Source organism: Macrobrachium rosenbergii, chromosome 33 (genome assembly GCF_040412425.1).
Source record: "Macrobrachium rosenbergii isolate ZJJX-2024 chromosome 33, ASM4041242v1, whole genome shotgun sequence".
Lineage (NCBI taxonomy): Eukaryota > Metazoa > Arthropoda > Malacostraca > Decapoda > Palaemonidae > Macrobrachium > Macrobrachium rosenbergii.
In genome coordinates this window covers 11,213,036-11,235,855 of record NC_089773.1, presented here as the reverse complement: position 1 = coordinate 11,235,855, position 22,820 = coordinate 11,213,036, and the positions used below count along the sequence as shown (strand labels likewise).

At 38.0% G+C, this 22,820-nt stretch overlaps 2 protein-coding genes across 3 annotated transcripts; one reads left to right on the top strand and one right to left on the bottom strand.

Annotated features, from left to right (window-relative positions):
* The first annotated feature begins 2,267 nt into the window (after window positions 1-2,267).
* LOC136855923 (uncharacterized) lies at window positions 2,268-8,236 on the top strand. Its single transcript, XM_067133397.1, has 7 exons — window positions 2,268-2,400; window positions 3,817-3,917; window positions 4,871-5,096; window positions 6,165-6,339; window positions 6,735-6,914; window positions 7,266-7,465; window positions 7,920-8,236. The coding sequence occupies exons 2-7, from the start codon at window positions 3,821-3,823 to the stop codon at window positions 7,945-7,947; spliced, it is 906 nt and encodes a 301-aa protein (XP_066989498.1). The 5' UTR covers window positions 2,268-2,400; window positions 3,817-3,820; the 3' UTR covers window positions 7,948-8,236.
* Window positions 8,237-9,717: 1,481 nt separating this feature from the next.
* LOC136855922 (uncharacterized) lies at window positions 9,718-19,706 on the bottom strand. Of its 2 annotated transcripts, none has more exons than XM_067133395.1 (2): window positions 19,563-19,706; window positions 9,718-14,143 (listed from the first exon to the last, which is right to left on the bottom strand). In XM_067133395.1, exon 2 carries the CDS (start codon window positions 13,899-13,901, stop codon window positions 10,230-10,232), a length of 3,672 nt encoding a protein of 1,223 aa, XP_066989496.1. In that variant the 5' UTR covers window positions 13,902-14,143; window positions 19,563-19,706; the 3' UTR covers window positions 9,718-10,229. The 2 variants fall into 2 exon arrangements, with proteins under 2 accessions (XP_066989496.1, XP_066989497.1); XM_067133396.1 differs by lacking the exon at window positions 19,563-19,706 and adding an exon at window positions 17,675-18,830.
* Window positions 19,707-22,820: the final 3,114 nt, after the last annotated feature.

Sequence of the window (22,820 nt, the reverse complement as noted above, 5' to 3'; positions counted from 1 at the left end):
GCCTGATAACGTATTAATTATTCACCATAAATAAGTATTACTGTTGATATCTATGTAGGTAGGCTAAAGACATTTTTTTACTTGGAATGGAAAGGTTGGAATTTCGTGCGTTTGGCAACTCTTCGTGCAATACGTCAAGCCCAACAGATAAAGAGTACGATACGTTCTCGTCTAAATCTTGAGTTAATTTGTATTCTGTATAACAAATACAATTAATTTTATAAACAGAAAGTAGTATAATTCTTAGATTGTTCACTGGAGGAAACTGCAGATTAGACTTGACTAAATCAAGTCGGCAAAAATTACTCTGCAAAATCATTATAAGAAAAAATAACGAGTACATGATGGTGGGTTCATTACACCCGGATTTTGTTCATGAAAGCGTCACTATCGGATCCAGGGCAGGAGCCGCCCCTTGGGCACGTTCCCCCACCCCCTCCCTTGAAAAATAATGACAAAGTAATAATATTGAAGATTTAGATGATAATAATAACATCAATGATAAATATAAAATGGGGAAAAATAAAAATCTATTATAGAAATATTAATATATATATATATATATATATATATATATATATATATATATATATATATATATATATATATATATATACCTTTATTTATATATATATAGAGAGAGACAGACTTCTTTTGAGAAGTCAAAGAGAGAGAGAGAGAGAGAGAGAGAGTTTGACTTCCAAAGAAGTCTGTCAAATTATATATTTTTTCTAAATAAAATATAATTAGATCAGATATTTTCAATTTCAGAGAATTAAAAATTTTATATATTCTCCCTTAGAAAATTAATTCAATCACTATTACCACTTTTGAAAATAGAAAAAATCATTGAATGAAAGTCTTTCGTTTTGCTGACACGCTGATGAAACTGAAATTCATTTCAGAAAAATAAAAGAAATGGAATCTAAAAAAATGGATCTAGTCTAATACTTTCGAGTTTCAAATTGAAAACAATGCTTTAGTCTTTCGAAAATGAAATTAATATATTTATGTTGTCAAAAAATTATTCGTTCCAGATTTTACGAGAAACGAACTGTGTGAACATGTCAGTTGGTCTGTTGTTTACAAATCTGTCAATTCAAACTCGATCTCAGAATGAAGGTTATTCAGCTTATGCGTCTTATAAAGGTGACCTTGAAAAGTGCGTCAGACTCTCTCTCTCTCTTACTTACCTACTTTATAAGTTTCTACTGCATAAAACAATATTTTCATGAGGGTCAATATTTTATATATATATATATATCAGGAATTGTATGTATATATATATATATATATATATATATATATATATATATATATATATATATATATATATATATATATGATGTTACAGTAAGGCTGTGAAATCACCAGTTAACTTGGGTCATTTGACCTCCAAGGGGCTAGTCCTAAACACGGCAAAACAGTGAGTCATCGACACTGTTTCGCCGTGTTTAGTACTAGCCCTCAGGGATCAAATGTCCCTAAGTGCATTTGATCCCCGAGGGCTAGTACTACACACAGCGAAACACATTTTATCCCTGAGAACTAGTACTAAACACAGCGAAACACATTTGATCCCCGAGGGCTAGTACTAAACACAGTGAAACACATTTGATCCCCGAGAGCTAGTACTAAACACAGTGAAACACATTTGATCCCTGAGGGCTAGTACTAAAAACGGCAAAAGTGTAGATGAATCACTGTTTTGCCTTGTTTTGTACAAGCCGCTCGGGGATAAAATTTCCCTAAGTGAGTTGGTATTTCATGAATTCCCCCCAAACTTCAGGGATTTCATGAAATCCCTGGTTTTACAATCTTACTTTAACGTATATATACAAGTATATGGCCATGCACAATGTGAAATAACACGGTGCAAGCTCTTATAACTTTACTCTAAAGCATTATAGAGGAAAGGTGAAAGATCTTGCATGCCCTCTTGCATAACATATTCATATATATATACATATATCCTAGACTATTTAGCCTACAGTATCACATTTTAACTTGACGTTCTGATAGGGAGAAAAATGAAAAAAAAAATCCCCGGCGTCGTTCATTAGCAACAAAACAGGTGTTTTCATTCGAGTCCTTCACACGACACCGCAATGACATTATAAAAACTAACAGTATTTCGTCTTTATCACCACCTAATGTCTCTCTCCAGTCACGTGCCCACTCCCCACCCTCTCCATGACAAAATATTTTGATTATTTTACTCCTTTTTTTTAAATTTTATCTTCGTGTTCGTGTGAATTTGAAACGAACGATCCGGCTGGTGGCGAGTTCAAAGTGCGTTTCATCAGACATATTACGTCTTAACGGTTTTTGCTGGGCTTTAAATGGAAGACGCCTGGCCCGACCGGGTCTCCCGAAGATCGCGAGCATTGTCGATTATAAGTAAGTTTATTTATTTTTTTTTTTCTTCGAGGTTTCTCACAATTCTTAACGAATACGTCTTAAATAAACAGGGCGTTTGGTTATTACTCATAAAATGTTGCATATTCGTCCGTGAGTTGAATTCAATTCGGTTATAAAGCAGGAACTGATTCCCCGGAATTATGAATATTTGAGCGTTCTGTTTTGATAGCTGGATTTGAAAACGAGCTGTTGCTTTTGCAAAATACTTAATCAGGAATTCTTCTCACGGATAAATTGGGTTATTAACCCCACCAAGGAAAGTAGAAGGATGATAAATGATTCACCTGTGGCTGATTTCGTGTTGAAAATACATCTTAAAACGTTGATGGATTTTAATGGAATTTTGTGGAGGGACAGAATGTCGGCCAAAGGAGAATTTACAGGATTTTGAGACTTATTTTTATAGTATAATTTTCCTTGGCGAGGACAGGGAAGTTGTAGCTTTGATTTGTAACCGAAACCGAAGCCTACAAAAATTAAATGATCTTTTCAGAGAACTTTTAATTCGTTATCAGAGGATACAAAAGTGAGTTAACCAAGCCTCTACGTTCTCTATAAGAGTTGAGAAATTGTATATTGACTTCCAGGGGTCATCAGCTTTAAAGATAAGCTTTCACGTATACAAGTACACAGAATTTAAGGGCTGAATCGTAGCTCATACATATTTTCAGCGCAAGATTTACAGATATGGGCACAGACGAGAGATTATCCTGAAGTAAATGTGGTTTATCTGTGTCAGCGATAACAAATGATCATCAATTCCCTTGTTACTTTGTCGACAAGATATCTCTGAATGTTAATTTATGGATATCAAAGAAAACTTGTGTAGGATTTGACGAAGGTCCAAAGAAAAAGTTTATTTGATTTTTAAATAAATCCATTTGTAGTTACAGACTTATTCTGGGGATGAACTGGCAGAGATATTTGCTCTGAGTGATTCTGACTTAAATTTGAAATAAATTCTGAGTGATTCTGACTTAATTTTGAAATAAATTCTGAGTGATTACTTAATTTTGAAATAAATTCTGAGTGATTCTGACTTAATTTTGAAATAAATTCGCATTGAGTTACAGGATTTATTTTGGGGATGCAATGGCAGGAATTTTACTCTGAGTGATTTCCAATTCTTTACTGGAATTGGTATATAAAATTTATGCCAAAGGCTAAGCACATGGACCAATGAGGTCATTCAACGCTAAAAATAATGTTGAACTGTTAGGAGAGGGTGGTAGGTAAGATGGAAGAAAGGTAATATGAATGGAGGTACAGTAAAAGGAATGAAAGGGGTTGCAGCTAGGTGTCAAAGGGACGCAGCAGAGAACCTTAAGTAATGCCTATGCTTCATCGCGTGAGGTGCACTGACCGAGCCTAATTCTCTATTTATTCCTATTGCAGAATCATGAAGTCGGCTTTCCTATTATTTGTGGCAGCTGCGGTTGCTATAGTAACCGTCGTTAATGCAGATACATCAGTTAACGAAAATATCGACGCCAGAAGTAAGTTCAACGATAAGATTATTTTTCTGTGATAGGCAGTCTGATGGATATGTCTATTTCCTCCCTAACTCCAGAATTATCATCAATTCTCAAGTTCCACTGTACTGTATAAGAATTTTTTCTCTTGAATGAATATATTTACCTCTTCATAACATAAAGCAATGCACTTTGTGTTACTAGTATTCAACTGTAAGGATAAATGTGAGGGTGAGAAGTGTATATCTTAGTTGAAATGGTAGAAAAGTTAGCGACTGCGCAAGGATGTGTAAGACTTTTCGAAATGGTTTAGTCATGTGGAAAGAATGGCAATGATAGATTGCGGAAGAGTGTATAATTACAGAAGTGCAGGAAAGGCCTTAATAAAACAGAAATCATTGGAGTATAAGAGAGGTGGAATTGAATGGTGCAGCATCTGTGGAAGGGTTCTATGCACTGCTGATGAACATTTTTTGTAGTATGAAGTGCTAACTTTGTGTCTTCTTTTATATATATATATATATATATATATATGAAAAATATATATGAAATGGGAATAAGCCAGTGAACCAATTCGTCCCTTTTTTTGGCAAAGTGTCGAATATGCACTTTTTCAATATTCTGAGTTATCTGCATCGATGGTGAAACTTCCTGTTTCAGCTAAGAATCGAGTTTGTCTCTCTCCCCACACATCCTGAATGGTGAGAGATACAGACTTGATGCTTTGCTGAAACAAAAAGTCGATGATACGATCATCGTTGACGTAGATAACTTAAAAAATGGAATAGATGCATATTCGACACTTGCCAAAACGCAGACAAATTATCATATACAAGAAGTATGACTGTTGTAGCTTACTAGCACAACGGGGAATATTATTAAACATAAATACAATAAAATTCCAAAGAAATGACCTTACACGCCACTATTTTACCAAAAACTGAACCATGATACTAAAAACGCCAACCACCTTTCAGATTACCCCATAGCCAAGGCTATTGCTTACCTGCTCTTAGGCCTATGTCCCGAACAGAGTGTTCATGGCCTTCTGGACGTCATCCTGAAGGCTCTGGACGAACCCGAGTTCGATTACTGGGGCGAGGTCAAAGACGAGGTCACGAAAATGGTCGGGGACTACATCAACGACCACAACATCCACGAAGTCGAAGTATACCAGAAGGAGTTGCAGAGACTCATGGACAGGTGAGATGGCGTTTGGCATCTTGTAGTCTGAGTCTCGACTCAAACTTGTGGGCCAGAGCAGTGTATGGCTTCCTGTTCAAGGGGTACACAGTGTTCCTACGAAGCATTAGGTGCCATTTAATAAAGTCAGTACCCCTGAAACAAAGCTGTGAACATCCCTCTGCCCAGCAGTGAATTGTCTCCAACTGGTGCAGAAACTGATGCTCAGTAAATATGTTTAACCTAAGCCAATAAATAGTGTTCAGCCTAAGCAATGGAAAGCATTCAAATGAAGTAGGAAATTGCGTTCGACCAAAGCACCAGATCGAGTTCAACATAATTAAGAAATAATGTTTACCTAAGGCAGAAAGTAGCTATAAAATAATAAAAATATTAAACCAGAGCACTAAATGGTATTTAACCAAAGAACTAACTGGTACAGTATTTAACTGAAGCATCAAATAGTATGCAGCTGAAGCACTAAATAGCATTTAACTGAAGCATTAAATAGCCTTCAATTGAAAACTCATATGGTATGCAGCTGAACACTACATAGCATTTAAATGAAACACCAAATAGCATTTAACTGAAGTGCTACATAGCATTTAAATGAAGCACTAAATAGCAATTAACTGAAGCACTCAACAGTATTTAACTGAAGCACTAAATAGCAATTAACTGAAGCAATCAATAGCATTTGACTGAAGCACTAAGTAACAATTAACTGAAGCACTCAATAGCAACTAACTAAAGCACTCAATAGCATTTAACTGAAGTGCTAAATAGCATTCCTGATTCTTTTCTTCAGTCTTGCAGTCCAACACCTCAAACTGGTACTCCACTTTTAGATCTTTGTACTTCTAATTTACTCTCTGGATCTCTGTCTTGCTGTTGAACCACTCCGCCCAAAAGTACTCCAGTTTTGGGCTTTTCAGCCTAAATCCCATATCTCACATGAAATCAGAAACTCATCAGAACCCCATCTCTTATATGCAAAAATGTCCAGGCATTTAAATTCAATTAATTCTGATTTTAAAGCATAAAGCAACACTGCATGAAATCACGTAGTACCCCTCCGTTCTCTCTCAGGTACAACAACGCTCCAGTGATATCTGATGGGACCTACCCTAATAAGAATCAGATGGCAGTCGACCTCTCGACTTCCATCGTCCTCCACCGGTACTTGATCGAAGCTGCCTACTTGCCTCAGTCCATGATTCTTCACTTCGAAGACATTGCTGCTATTCACGTCCTCATTCTGAAGGTAGGGTTCCTCGACTCTGCGATGGATTTTGAAGGCAAACAAATCAGTACGTGTGTGAAAGTTTTTCTCTTGTTTTTAAATAATTGATTCGTGACACGGAAGTGGGTGTGTTCAGTGATGCACTGTCACAGAACTTGAGTGCTCTCATACAAGGGTACATTTCAATTTCTTTGTGGATGTTTTCATTCATAAATCATTCACAACGGTTTGCACTTGATTTGAAAATTTACTACCAAACCAATACTGTTGCTTTAGAATTCTTTATTACCCTCATATGCTTTTATACTACCTTTAAAATAAAAAGATATGAGAAAAGGTAAAGCAACAAGACTGGACAAATGGTTTTTCATCTTTCATGATTCCCTTTGCCAACTTCCTTCTTCTCCCCCAAAAAGGACGCGGCAGAAACCTACTCCTTCCCTGGATATCCACCATCAAAATGGTGGCTTGACTTGGATGAAGAACTAGCTCATTACATTGAATATGCTGAGTATTTGAATGAGACGCTTCTGGAATGGAGAACTGGGATGGTTAGCTGCGATTCCCACACTTCTGGGAAATACGTTATCTACAGGGTGAGTAAAGACGTCCCATGATATTAAGAACGGAGTCTATAAGTGCCATTTAATACATATGTCTTTCTGTTCGCTGTGAGAAAATCGAGAAAATTAAATGACTGGGAATATACAAAGGAATCTTTGTACAACTGCTGTTTCTAGTGACTGAGTCTCATGTCAGTTCCTACAGGTTGTTACTACAATTTCAGAATGCATTGGAATGCAACAAAGACATGAATCATTCATCAAACGCAATTTTGTGTAAATACTGTCAAAATTAACCGTACAGCAATTGACCATATAAGCACTCGCACCATACTTAATCATTTGGAAGTATCATGCCACAACTAATCCATTCCTCGTCCGCAGGCCATAGATGGCGTGACAGGAGAGGAATCCACTTGCAGGGAACTGAAAGGTACAGGAAGCTGCGAGAATCACTGCGACGACTTCTTCGAGCACAAGAGCATCGAAGTCGACGACTTCCTCTTAGTGAAAATGGCTGACGTTCACGAGTCCTGGACCCAACTCAAAGGGTCGTTATCCGGATTCATCAATGAAGTTTCAGAGTAAGGGAAAAATGCTTTCTTTTTATCAAGATGCTTTGTGAAATCTAGCTTAGGATGAAGGAAATTTGTCTGTACATCAGAAACACACACACACACACATACACATTCATACACAAAAGTCTTGCCAGATCACAGACTTAGTCAGACCTCTGACTTGCTAAGCAAAGAATGGTGCAGTCTTTTCCACCAAAGACCAGACATTAACATTACTAAACAGTAGAGCCGCATTCTTTTGGGTTTACAAAACTGAGTTGAGGATAAATTCTTCACACACACATACACAAACACACACAAGTTTAATTTGGAAAACAGCATTTTTAGTGGCTTTAGCATATCTAGGTGAACAAGCTAGCTCACGCTAAGTCCAGAGGCATTTAGGTTGACAATCTGTGATCGTGAGGGCTGTGTGAGATATTACCTTCAAAAGAACAAAGCTTCTTCCTTTCTTTTCCAGATACCATGATCCGGTAAATGAAATCTGAGCCGTCAGCTTTAGAGGGCATCGCTTCAAAACAGGTTGAAACATCTACAGGAACCTTTTTTTTTTATTTACACATTTTGTAACTTTGGAAAATACAGAATACTAACACCAGAGAACAAGAAAAATGTTATTTAGCAATATGCCTTTGATACTTTGATTACAGTGTAAAAATAAGAGCAATTCTTGAACTGATAAAAAGTGTTGTTAACTGGCCACTGGGACACAAGTGGGGTGACTGAGGTGGGGTTTGTATACCCAGGAAAAATACAAATTGGTCAAATTACTGAAAATTTTTGTTATTTGTTCCTACAGAATCAGAAACCATCTCCTTTGCAAATAGGAGACTTACTCCTTACTCCTAATACAATTCAACTTGTATTTTAATATTTTGCTCACATTTTTATTTATTTATTAATTTATGTTTTCCTACCAACTGATCTCCTCTTCCTGCATTTCAAACTACCTTCTGTTGCTTCTTTCCAATGAACACCTTAATATTCTTTGGAAGCTTGAACTTCATGTCTATGGGCCCCGTGTGGGCTTGTCCCATATGAACTGGGGTCATCTTCTGAATAACAATAATAATAAGAAAAATCAGTTGGAAAGTTTCTCTGACAACTGACTGGAGTTGAATCTTACCCAGAATTGCTATGCTCCCAGTTTCCTGCAGGTCCCGTTGCTAAGTAACCAATTGGTTCTTAGCCACGTAAAATAAGTCTAATCCTTCGGGCCAGCCCTAGGAGAGCTGTTAATCAGCTCAGTGGTCTGGTAAAACTAAGGTATACTTAACTTTTCTGCAAGCAGGACATGCAAAACTCCTCAATCCCCTACTCAATTTGGCATCTGGACTGACAGAGCAGGAGGTCCCTGGGCATGAGAGAAGAGGACTCACCCAAGATAAAGAAGACATTCAAGAGAGAGCCATGAAATCCCCCACACGAGAATTCGGGTCAGTGGGCAGCTACAAAGTCGAGTAATGCAGCCAATTCTGTCTAATACCAAGTGAAGAAATGGGTTCTGAATAAACTCTACCTTGCAGGGAGGGGGAGACTTATGACCTACACTAAGACTGGTGCTTGAAGTGTAGTGACCTATATTGGGTCTGACTCCAGCAGAATGCATTCATCAGTTCAACTGACCACTTCATTTGCTCTTCACACCTATTGTTAAAATCACACTCCTGACCAAAAAACGGTGGGCCTACTAAATTCTAAAGAATAAATACATCTTGTTAACGATGAACTCACCCACCACAATGCCTTGTTAAGTCTTTAGCAGCCAGTTCAGCTTCGCCAAAAGTATTCCCCGTATAAGTAAAGGACCAAGGGTTTGTATTTGTGTAGGAACAAACGTGATGTTTTAGTTCCTACTGCCATTTGAAGACGTCCGGAACACACAAAGCGAAGCAGCCACGATACAGACACCACCCTACTTACAAATGAGTTATGTTCCGGACGGTGAACTAGACCGTCATTCAGGTCAGCCCAGTGATCTTATTTAGAATGCCAACTGCACCAGTCACCGCAAAGATATAGCTATCTTCAACAGTAGGCACAGTTCATCCCAAATATTTAAAACACTACGAGAGGGTCTCCTGCCAAAGTAGTAGTAATACAGTAGTAATAATAATAAAAATATCAATAATAATGTCACTGCGGCTGTAACTCAAAAATAACATCAACGGAACCATTAGCGTGAGCTTCTCTTGCATGGCAACTTAATGCTGGCAAGAAAAGTACAAAAACTAGGTATATGTTAATAAAAATATGACTTCTTCTTCACTGCAAATATATTTACGGTATCCAGTAATAAAATAGCATTTTTCCTCTGTATAAAATGTTCATACCAACTTAACACAACTTGCACAGTGATAATGAACTTTTTTTTAAGATCTTTTACTCAATTTTATATGACTTTATTATCATTAAATATCTCTGAAGCTCACTCTATCATTTTCTAAGACTCTTTAACAAAACTAAGACAACCACACACACTAGTGCAAAGCAATGGCATTTTTTGCTTTCCCAACCTACTGCTCATATTTGTTCACAAGGCATAATGTGCAAAGCATAAAAAAACAATTCCTGTGAGTTAAAACTTGTACTCCATCACGGCACACTGAGCAAAACGATATCCGTTCTCACAGTAACAAAAAATTCAGCAAATATAGACACATGTAGTAACAGTTAAACATATACAGTACCTCATAGAAAAATAATATCTTTTATTAAAAATGTATCTATAGTACTGTAGTCACACTCAGTACTCCAACAAACTAATGGGCTAGCAATTGTTTGCGAACCGTTCCATTTTTTTCTTGAAGGCTTTCAAATCTGGCTCCCTACTCCAGTGTTCAACTAAGGAATCTCTCATTTTTAAAGCTCCTTCCTCGTCATTGTATATGAAGGCAATTAATATCCTTACGTTAGCTTCCAAGACAATAAACTTATCACTCTTTTCGCTTTTCAGTAATTTCCACTGAGTCAGTTCTTCGTACACTCTGGCGAACTCCGAATACAGTTCATCGAAGTCCTCTTCTCGAGGTGTACCTGGAAAATCGACAATCCTTCCTATTACGTGAAACAAGTCTTCTCGAGTTGTCGCCGTAGAAATGGGAAATCCATTCTCATCGTCTTCAAGATAATACGTTGGTTTCAAAGACTTTGCTGCTAGCTTACACTCCCTTGTAGTTGAATTTAAAGAATCCTCTTCAGAGGGTAGATGTTTTCTTTTCCTGGAAGCAGGTGCACCTCTATTCCTTCTGTGTGGCATTCTTTGAACTTCATCATCTACTCTTTTTTGTTCGATATCGATCCTACTCACTTGAGCTGCAGTAGGTTTCATCCTCTTGTACTGAATGTCATCACTCTCTGAAAACTCATGTGTGGAGTTACTCCCACTTGAACTACTGAACAATGTCTGTCTTTGACTTTTCTTGAAAGGAGTAATGTGTGCATTGATGTATTCTCTGACATATAATTCTTTGGATTTATCTAACATGACTGCTGAAGTGGTTGGACAAATACCAGCGTCACTTGTGCCTTTGTTCTTTAATTTTTTACTTTTACGTTTAGCCTTTTCATTATCAGTTAAACACTTGATGGGACTTGATCCAGAAGTTCCAAGGCCAACTTCTGCCCAATCTTTGTTGGCCTGCACAGGTTTTACACTTTCGGAAGACTGGTTATAATGACACTTCCTGTCAATCTGAACTTCTTTGGGTGATTTTAAAATGGGAGTATCTGTCACTGGATAAAAGGATTCTGGGTGATTAGTTTCTGCTTCATTACCAACACAATGCAAAGGCTGGACTGGAAACTGAGCGGACTTTTGTTTGTGTTTCATGTGCTGCTTCCCATTTACGTGTTCAGTGTCAGTCATATTCTTTAGAGCCTCAGTTTGTTTCTTTCTGTGATGCTGAATGTCCTTGTGCTTCAGGGACACTTCTGTGGAACCACTCAAACCTGGACTATGATCACTTTTAGATTTGCACTTCTCTTTGATATCTGGTCCCCCACTTTTACTTTTACAAGGTAAATGACTAATAGGACTTGATCCAGATGTCTCATTTCCGTGGCTAACTCCTGCTGGGTTTTTGTTACTCTGCAAAGGTTTTACGCTGTGGGAAGACGAGTCATCTTGAGAGCTCGCACCAGTCGACTGTTCTTTGAGTGGTATTGTGGGGGTATCTGTCACTCGATCAATAGATTTTGGCTGACTTGTTTCTTCTGCCGTGTCAACACAACGAAACTCTCCATCCTTCACAACCAAAGGGTTGACTGGAGCTTCAGTGCATTTTTGCTCGTGTTCAATAAGCTGCTTTCCTGGTAATGAATCTTCAGCTGATGTGTGTATACCAATCTGTTCTGCAGATTCAGAGACGACACCTTCAGGTTTTCCAGTCATAGGCTCAACTCTGGACGCATTTTCAAATTTATTTCCACTATCCCACAGTGGTCGAATGTACTTATCATTAAGTTTCACATTATCATTCTGCAATTCTTCATGATGCTTCAATGGGGGGGCATCCGCATTTGAAACTGAAGGTTCTGGCTTGCTCATTTCCCCCTCTGAAGGTTCACTATTAAGATGCTGACTAGCAACTGCTGATGGTGAAGTTGCGCTTTCAATGGGCCGCTTTCTACTTTGAGAATTCACGTCACGACACTCTACAGGTGCAGCTTTAGGCTGTTCATCAAGACGTTCTACTCTTGGTGGGGCATCGCAAAGCTTTCCCCCGGTCTGTATAGGGGATAAACTATGAGAACATTCACTATCATGTGAATTCACGACATTCTGAGACTCCTCATGTGATTTTGTCAATGAAGGATTTATATCAGGAACTACTGACTTGAGTTTATTAGTTTCCTCTTGAGAATCAAGAATCTGGGACTGACCGCAATCCTTAACGATGTTATTTTTACCAACTTCTGGAAGAGGTTTACCAATACTGTCAACGCTACTCTGCTGTTTAGGTGGTAGATCCTTTGCAAGGGCAGGAATCTCAGACTGGTCTGGTGATACAGGAACAGTCATTTTGACTGCAAGATTACTAACTGCATCTGACTTGGGTACTTCACTAACATGTTTTCCCTCTGCACGGCCGCCACGGGTATTTACACTTGTCGGAAGTGTGGCTGTAGCTTCACAACTGACTCTGTCATCCTGAGAATTCTTTACAGGACGTACTTCTCCCAGAAATGATCCAGAAGCACTGTCATCTAAAGCCCTTTCACTGATCTCTTCACTGGTATGACTTGTCTCACTGTGTTTAGAATGACATGACTCAGCACTTTCTAAACAATCCCCTGCTTGAGGGACCTTACATATTATATCATCACCTTTGGGTAAATCAGCTTTACACCTACTCTCACTTTTTTTATCACAAGTATTTTCATCTTTCTCTGCAACAACTGCAGTCTTTTCCTTTCCCTGTTCTTCCTTCCGGTGCAGGTATATACATTCATTTTTCCCATACTTACATTTCTCCACTAAGAAGAACTTGCATGGAATATTGTCATCTTTAGGCAACCGATGAAGATACTTGCAGTAATCACCTTTGTGACACCACCTATTGGTTAAGTACTCAAAACATCTTTTTGCAACTATATTTTTTTTCTCAGTGTGCTTAAACCAGCATTCTGCTGCAGTTTTAGAGCAAAATCCAGTTTCAAAGTCTCTGCACAATACGTTGGCATCTTTTGGCAAAGAGTGAAGGTACTGACAAAAATGATCTGGACACTGCCTTTTCGCCATATAGGTCCTGCACCTGTTCTTGAAATTGAAATCGTACGTACCCGGCGGATCCATACGTTTCTTTCTAGCGTGGCCATCTTGGTTTGCCATTGGATTTTTTTGTATATGAGAGTTGTGCATCATTTCATTTTCACCACCAACACTTTTCAGCTGAATATTTTCTTTACCTGAAAATGGAGTTATGCTCAATTTGGGAAGCAATAGCTCTTCTGTGGTTGTGTCCGCAATAACAGGTTTACTTTCGAGTTCTCTAAAACACTCTAAATCAAAATCTGAAGAAGGCTGTATAGATCTGGGACTACTATTTTCAACAAGGGTGTTTCTAACCTGAGGTGTTTCTTCAAATCCCTTTCGTGGAATGACTGCTTTCTCCCAGACTTCTTTCAACATATGACAGGCATTAGAATTGAAAAAATCTACAAATCCATTCCATGTTCTAATTATCACATCCTTGTCAAGATTCATACGAGCAAATCGGTTGCTGTATTCGGGGGGCCTAATGTATTGTGTTGTTGCTGGGCTACACTGTGTTCTTTTACTGCCATCACCTATTATTATCTGACTACTGAATGAAGTTTTACGACCATCCTGGCACGTATTTTCTGAGAACCGAACTCTAACACGTGACGTACGACTTGTCCTAGGCTGTGACGCGTGTTCTGAAAGATTTTCTTTGGGCGGTCCAGCTCTGAGAAACATGCCACTGTCACGGAACGACAGTGGACGATGATATTGTACTTTATTACATCCTCACCAGTTCAACTTTCCGATAGTGTCAACATACATGGTTCCATCACTTACTTCACAATGTCTAGAATTTCTTAAAGTTGGACCCCCTTCACTAATATCTTTGTTCTGACTATAAAACGCTGGAAGCTTCATAAACTTTCTTCTATCCTCAGTGAGCAGTTCTGAGTCGCCATTAAATCTGCAGGGTACATCTGAAGTAAAAGAAGAGAATGCAATATTAGACATTTCATATCATTTCTGTTTGATAAAAATCATCACATCTTGATTTATGAACTCTCAGTAAGTAAACTTTTAGAGTACAGCTCATTTTGCCTGTCAATTAAATCCCAGACTAATCATTCCTCTGTAGAAAAAGAATACTGGAGGTAAGTGGCAACCTGCTCATGAGCTCTTCAGATCCTCAACAGGCACTGCTTTAGTCCCGGCATAAACACTGCAAGCAGTGAGCTGGGACAGAATGTGGGGTAATCTGATTTCAAGTAGCGGGTTTGTACGAGCAACATTTTATTTTTAAAAATCAGTTACACAGAAAAAGGAGATTTTTTAGCGCAAAACAAAACTTACAAGTATTTCTATGTAACAAATTCATCTCGGTAAAAAGAGAGCATTCTGAGTAAATTGATGGGTTTATATTACAGAAATTTGTTTTGACATAAGCTTCATCAGTTTAAAGAGACTGATTTGGGAGGGTAGAATTTACGTTTCATTTGAGTTTATGAAATTTAGGCGATCAACCAAGCATTTGCAACCTTTTGGCCACTATGTGCTTGAGACGGTGGAATGAGGGACTGGAAACGATTGGACAGCAGTCTAGAGAGATAAAGAAAACGAAGAAAATGAAGTACAAAGATCTAGAAACGGAACTGGGAGAAAACCACCCCAGTTGCACTAAGAAATAATAGTTAGAGTGACTGGACAGCAATACTGAAGAAAAGTAGGAATGGTAGTGAAGTAAAATGCTGAACAGTTGGTGCAGCTAGGGGTCAAATGGATGTAGGCCTCTCATGGATAAGAAATTTTTGTAACTGGGGCACAGGAGAGACGAACTGCCGAGTGGTAGCAAGTTCTAAAGGCTAACAAAGGGAACTGTAGTTTGACTGGTTTTCCATTACACAGACAATATTATACACTTATCCCTGTCACAGAGCACAGATGGAAGCAGCCAAGTCATCAGACCTACACTCATTCAGAAGGAACAGAGTTACAAAGAGGAAAGAGACTATGGGGGGGCTGTGGTCCCTTCAGAAGGCAATACTACTTTTAACCTCCGATGCCTGGACCTTGGGAGACTTCAACCCTTGACATGTATGACACTAAAAACCAATTGCAAACTCGATTTTCCTAAAGACTGTGTCATCATCACATATGCTCTAAATTGATCACTGTATTTTAATAATTTTGTGATTTTACCCACTGTAGTCCCTCAAATTGTAGGATATAAGAGTAGGATTCACTTTTTCAAGTTTGATATGTAATAATGGAAAAAGTAAAGAGAAAATGTATTAAAAATCACGATACAAAGATATAAGTTCTCATAAAGGCTATGCCTGATATCGCAGAATACTGGTGAAGTTTACACACAACTAGGATCTTGTCAGTAACATACAAGACAAATCATCCCCTATACATGTTTTTGCTCACAAATCAGTAATTCAGAGAATGAGCTCCCAACAGAGATATTGTTTTTTAATTAATTCTTTTGAATGAACAGTACAGAAAAGGGTGTACGTAATACAGTAGGGTGAGATAATTTGAGAAATTATTGTAATTGCCCAAGAAAACTGATGATGAACTAGGCATCTCACATGGATGCTCTTCAAGTTTTTCTAAGTTCTTTGTTTATGTTCACAATGTCACGGGAATGAAGCTCTGATCAGATTTTGTTAGTGTGAGCACATTTTGGGTAAGCATGGATCCCATATCAGGAAGTCTTCTCTTAAACTGTGAATACTGCTTCAGTTTGCAGTAATGGTGCCTTTGGTTCAACTGTGTTCTAACTCCTGGATCATTTTGGATGAACAGTGCTGTTAAATTCCAAGCCAAATTTGGTCCTCTTCACACACAGACACTCTTCTTTTCCTTTAGAAACATGGTTTACCTAATTCTTTGCAGTGTCCCAAGTGTAATTCTTCCCAAGATTACAGGGACAGAGACACTGTTTATTAATGAATTTTATTTAATGTACAATACAGAAAAGGGTATATAGGCTAAGGCAGTAATGGCGAGACAATCTGAGAAAATTGCCATCTTTTGTTTGCTTTTACGTTCATCCCTAGGGGGGCTGGTACTAAACATGGCACCCTGTGGCGCTGTCGGTAACACAAACATAAACGAAAGACTAAATTTCTCAAATTAAACAAAAGACTAAATTTCTCAAATTATCTCATCTGTTCTGCATTATAAACACCTTTTTCTATTGGCTATTATTCTATCAAAAAACTATTAAATGCAAGACACAGATGGATTTTCATAAGCAAAATTATACAAACTTTAAACTATTATGGCATTTTGGACTTGAAAATATAATCTTCCTGTGTTTTAACGCGTGCTTTGGTTGTTTCTGATGTTTGTCTCCTTTGCAAATGACCTAACCTAATGTACGGTACCCAGTCACTACCCTAGTGCATGATGTCAGTTTGAAAACATAACACAAACTTAACTTAATCTGGAAGAGAACTATCAACTGGATTAAAGCCCTTGTATTTAACTCATTTTGTGTCTACTCCACCCAAAAATCCCACTTTCCCACTGGGTTATAGCCTAAGGGTGGGGTCCACTATCTCTAAAAGGAAAAATTTGCGAACTAAACAAATATTAGAAAGTAAAAAAAACACATTAAAACATAGGAAAATAGGCATACTGTCAAGTCCAAACTTTAAATGAGCCACGTGACATGCCTGGTATTAAATCCTTAACCCAACAAAGATGGAAGTAGCACAGGTCAGATAACTGTCAACACTAAACCGATAGTAATCCTACAGTATAGGGGTCCAAATTCACTACATTACCTGAGGTCATGATCAGCACACAGATTTATCAAATGTTTATTGAATCGTGGAAAACAATGAAAAAATGAGCAGTTTATCTGCTTACAGAAATAGAGATTGTAAAATAACAAAGGGAATAAAGGGGGAACGTAAATAAACAAAAACATGTCTTAGGGGATACGAACCCATAGAATTTTGAGAAAATCGTAAATCCCTGCAAATAAACTGCTAATTTTTTCAGATTTACCAAAAAGTGCCGGGTTCCTCCCTGGTTCCTGGTTCCTAAGCGCTCACTCCACAAACACAGTTGCAGGCATGCTAGCTACACTGTTCGTGTGAGGTGCAGTGCTTTGTTTATTCCATTTTTTTTTACAATCTCTGCTTCTGTAAGCACATAAACTGCTCACTTTTTTATAGGAAATATACTGCCGTTTGCAGATCTGTCAAAAGAAGAAATTGAAAATAGAAAGGAAAACTTAAACAAACATAGCAGTGAAATTGGACCCCTAAACTATCCTTCAGTTGCGCGGCCTGGTTCCCTGCCATTCGCTGACCGGGACAGATCCCCGCTTACATAAACAGACCTAACCTTCCCTAGAATGCCAGGTCCTGACCTAACCAGATCTCACCTACCTAAACTCACTTAAGGCGGCATGCCAAGGCGGTAAATGGCGGGAAGCAGACTGCGCAACTGAAGTAGGTAAAACTATAGAACAGCTCTGCAAAGATTGTTACCTTGGAAATTGATTTTTCCTATACTTTTAGTGTTGCTGATGAAGGAGTTGGTGGCGTTTATTGTTGGTCTATTATTATTACCCTCATATCTACCCAACATGGTTGGGGACCCTTTGGGAACATGGGATTTTGGGAGGGGGAAATCGTTGGGAGAAGACCACACTGTCATGTTGTTATGGAAAGGTTCTGCACATGCACAAGTCATTAGGGAGCCATATGTTCAAAAAGGGACTGGCTAAGGAAACCTATTATAAAAGGAATTATACTAACCTAACATACCCTAACCTAACCTTACCTAGCAGGGCGTGTTACTTATGCGGGGCGCTTGGACTCCCCAGTTGAAGGAAACTCCACTTTCTACCAAAAGCTCTCCTATAACACTGCGCATGCACGATAGCATTCCCGGATGGCCAGGATACAAAAACATATCAGTTCCAATGTTAATTACAGATTAATTGCAGTCGGTAGAACTAAGTATTAGCTACGCATCAGGTGCTACCTTGGAAACTGACTTGTTCTACAGTATTTTGGTTGCTTATCAAGAATTTACCATTATTTTCGTCGCTCGACTGTAATTAACCTTAGAACTGATTATAATTTTGCTATTGTGCGTGCACAGTGTTATAGGGGAACATTTGGTAAAAAGCACTTTCCTTTACTGGGAGTTCTACCCCAGGCTGAGCAACACGACCTACTAGGTTAGGTCAGGTTAGGGTACATTAGGTTAGTATGGTTCCTTTTAAAACAGATTTCGGTAATTCTATAAATTAGCCCCGCGCCTGTTTTTAGCTTTTCAACTGGTTTTTTCTACATTTTTAGGCGTTCTGTTTGTTGTCGGCCAATTGGAATGTCCCTTCGTCGTGTTTAGTACTGGCCCGGGGGGGGTACCCATATGTTAACAAGTTATTGCACTTGCTGGACGGGGTATGAACCGTTCGAAACAGACGTAGCCGTGCTCTATCTTGTGAAGACTGCGTATGGAAACCCCTTGTTGGCTGAACTTCAGGGGTTAATTACAGGTTAATTACACCCGACCGCCAAAAATTAAAGGTATATTCATAATTAGTAACCAAAAAACTGTAGAAAAAGTTAAGTTAGAAGGCAGTCGCCGGCGCGGAGCTACTATATAGTTCTACCAAAGGTAATTCTAAGCCGGCTGTCCGCGGTGAGCTAGACTATGGCAATTGACGTTTTCCTATGTTACTTTACTTGCTTTACAAGAATTTAAAGTAATATTTTGTCGGCCGGCTGTAACTAAGCTGTGATTGACCTTTGAAGACTACGCCCGCCCCCCCACCTCCATAGCTAATACGGCAAAATTGTAACCAGTAAACACCCCAAAAAATACCAACCTAATGTACCCTAGAGGTGTTTACTGGGTACAATTTTGCCGTATTAGCCATGGAGGTGTGGGGGGCGTTGGGTAATTCAAGCCGAGTAGTCTTCAAAGGTCAATCACAGTTTAGTTACAACCGGCCGACAAAATATGACTTTAAATTCTTGTAAAGCAAGTGAAATAACATAGGAAAACGTCAATTGCCACAGTCTAGCTCACCGCGGACAGCCGGCTTAGAATTACCAATCTTGATCAGGTTTCCGATTTAGCCGGCCTTGTGCCGGCACGGGCTCTTGCTCCTAGAGCAGCCCGTTGATCTTGATAAGCGACCTGCAGAAAATACTGAAGGAGAAGTCAATTTCTAAGGTCATATCAAATTCGTCTCATGGAAATTGAGAAACTGAGGTGATATTGCGCCATCGTCCTTGAGACCTCTATATATGCAAGCACCACCGGAAGCAAGTTGCTTTCGTGGAGCTTGCCAGCCTCTGCGGCCCAGAGAAATGGTGTGTTTTATTAAAATGGGCTGTATTATCCTTTCAGGATACTCACGGGAGGTTTTAGATTAAAAACGCCGAGTTCCTTTCTCATAATTCCCGGCGGAAAGGCCGTGCTTGGTGCAAGCGGCGAATGTCACCTGTTTCCTACTGTCGCACCCATGCACTGTCTGTCACTCAATCAAAACAATAACAAAGCGAGTTGGGGGCGTTATCTGCTACGGCACTCAATACTCCGCCCTTATTTCCGTTTTGTTTTGTTGATTATTTTATTATAATGGCATAAAAATATACTTATTTATTTATTTTCATATATATAAATACTAAAATAACTTTAATTTTGTATAATAACTCTTTTATTCGGGTTCGACAACGACACGCTCGGCTTCTGCGATACGAACGCATCCAGCCGTAAGGTGATGTATACTATCTCTTCAATGAGATTATTAACGTTGATCTACGTAAGAATTAAAATGTGTTTTGAAGGTTATTCATAATAAAAGCACATTTACTTCAGCAATTTGCGTACGATGCAAGAGTAATAAGTTTACCGTTAATGTAGGAATAGTTCATCGCAGTGTATACGGTTGTGACTGTAGAAGGAGGAGGAAAAAATTGGAGGTTAAAAAAAGGTACATTTCATAAAATAGATTGTACACCTCACTATCCGCCATTTTGGATCATATGCAATTGCGTCTTGCTCGATCAAAGCGCTGCTTTTGATGTTGTACAAGAATTGATGAAGCCTATGAGTATATGAAAGATTACCTGTGTGACTAAGAATATAGCGTGAAGATTAGGAACTCATATCCATCCTATTACATACTAAGAGGTGTACCCCAAAGAAGTGCGTTAGACCAATCCTATTTGTATTTATAGGACTAGACGGCCAAATGTATTACATAGTTGGTTCTGGTTAAACTGACATGATCAGTCTATGCCTGACCTATAATGAAAACTACTTTGGTAATTTATTGTTCACCTTTGGTGATTTCTCCTTGTTTTTTTACGAGTGGATATCTCTATGCAGTCAAACTGGTTTGGATTATTTATGTTCAGTTTTGAGGCCTGCAGATATTAATAGCCATCCTTTAGATTAAACAACGGGAGAAAGTTTTTGGTAGATGTACAAAACAGGATAAGGGGACACTCGGCGTTCTCCTCAGACTTCTCTTCATTTTAGCTTGAGCTTCTGCCGCCGTCTTATCTGGTTACGCCAGACGTTGCATCCTGTTGTTAGTTTGTCTGATACGGTTGCTTGGGTAGCACAGTCCATCCTCCTATTTCATACTGTTATTACGTTAGTTAAACTACCGATAAATTCCCTTGGTTTTTTACACTTTTAAATGTCTCTAGCATTACTTTATTTAATAATACAACAGACTTTATCTTATTCCTCTGCCATCACCCTTTCCTGCAACAAGAACCTCCAAAACTTACAGATGCTTCCAAACTAATTATCACCAAATATTGTCATTAAATGTCTACTTTTTAGTTTTAAGCCTTCCCATTTCAGTTTTTTTCTTTTAATGATGTATTGGCTCTGACAACCAGCGCTTCCCAAGTTAACAAAATTCATAATTTTCAGGGCTAGTCTTATGTATTCCCCCAGTTTTCTGCAAGGGGATTTCAGGGTAATTTGTAAGGTTTTACAAGTGAATAAATTTTCGGTGCTGTCCTCCTCCACTCTGCAGATATCACAAACCTCGTCCTTGTATTTACCCTAGAAGTTAGCCTTCAAGTTCAGCATATTCAGCCTGACTTACACTTAACCAGTTCCCCTCTTCTTCTTCTTCTTCCTCTTCTTGACTGACTAAGCCACAAGATCTGTGGAAGAATAAGAAACCCAACGAGAAAACAAACAAAACTTAATTAAAGAAAAAGAATTAATAATAAGTATGCGAAAGGGTATATGAACGACAAGCAGTAAAACACGAATAATCGAACTTGAGGAGCGGACGTTTGAGGTAACCGAAAGAGGGTACTCAAACAGTCTTCACTGTCCGGCATTAGACTGATAACTTTGCACAAATAGTGGCATTATTATTATTATTATTATTATTATTATTATTATTATTATTATTATTATTATTATTATTATTATTATTATTATTATTATTATTATTATTATTATTATTATTAAACAGTTTAGCAAAACCATTAGGTCTCACTTCTATAATCGCCCAAAAAAATTCGCCAAAAGTGTTCGTTCTTAAATTAGGTGCTATAACTGAAGTCAAGGATAACGGCTAAGAAACAAGAGATCTTAATAAACAGATATCTACCAATCGATAATTTCCATACATTTCTTACTTACAAAATCAGGACTTGTTTTTTCGATATGTTATAACCACGCCATTCAATTTTCTGATCTTTAGTTGTGGTGATTGAATCTTCTAAATTTCTAAAAATGTTCCCACGTCACTGGTCACATATATAAAAACCCCATCAACGTGCTTTACATTTTTTCTTGTATTAAACATGTCCTTTTTCGCTCGAACAAATGTCGTTCATAATTTTTTTTTTTGTTTTCCTCTACTATTTCAACAACCAGATTTCTGGACTATAATTACTCTTTGTACTGCAAGGAGAAGTGATAAAAATCATTGTCTTCTCTCTCTCGAAAGAGTGAGACCCTCCAATGACAATATATATCTGTATTTCATCAAATACTTTTGACCCATCCAAAGTCTTTATCTTATCCTTAAATAGTTCATAATTTCAGTAAACAAAATCTGCAATCTAATTTCTCTATAAATCTTCAGAGAATGAGGGAACCAAAGAATCTAAAACAGTGGGAAAATGTTAGCTGGTCTGATACCTGAGACTTGTGAAAATTCATAATATACAATAGAATATTAATTATTGTCATACATTCACTTTCTAAATTAGCAAATGTATGATCTAAGAAGCGTTTTTAGAGCATCGAAGCACATACACAATGCATATATATATATATATATATATATATATATATATATATATATATATATATATATATATATATATATATATATAGAGCTGACCTATGTCGAATTACATGACCTTCTACCCAGGTCTCACCCTTTCACTTTCCCTTCTAGTCAAAAGGGCAGGTTTGCTTGTGAAGTTGACCTGCTTTACAATACAGTACAACTGCTGGAAGTTGTGAAATAGCTTCACATAACTGGGTACAATTCAATTACAAGAATGAATTGATCATGCATATACATAAATAACAGACAGATAAAGGTTTTTATAACCTCACCGAGTTATTTTCCGTGGCCATTACCTTTAATTTTCCATTTTACGAATGAAGGTGTTGTGGCGTAAC

What these genes read in the sequence shown, in the direction of transcription:
- LOC136855923 (XM_067133397.1), top strand. Translation starts at nt 3,821, where the DNA reads ATGAAGTCGGCTTTCCTATTATTTGTGGCAGCTGCGGTTGCTATAGTA. An exon ending in CGAAAATATCGACGCCAGAA is followed by an intron (nt 3,918 to 4,870) that starts GTAAGTTCAACG and finishes ACCACCTTTCAG; the next exon opens with ATTACCCCATAGCCAAGGCT. An exon ending in TTCATCAATGAAGTTTCAGA is followed by an intron (nt 7,466 to 7,919) that starts GTAAGGGAAAAA and finishes TTTCTTTTCCAG; the next exon opens with ATACCATGATCCGGTAAATG.
- LOC136855922 (XM_067133395.1), bottom strand. Translation starts at nt 13,901, where the DNA reads ATGTTTCTCAGAGCTGGACCGCCCAAAGAAAATCTTTCAGAACACGCG.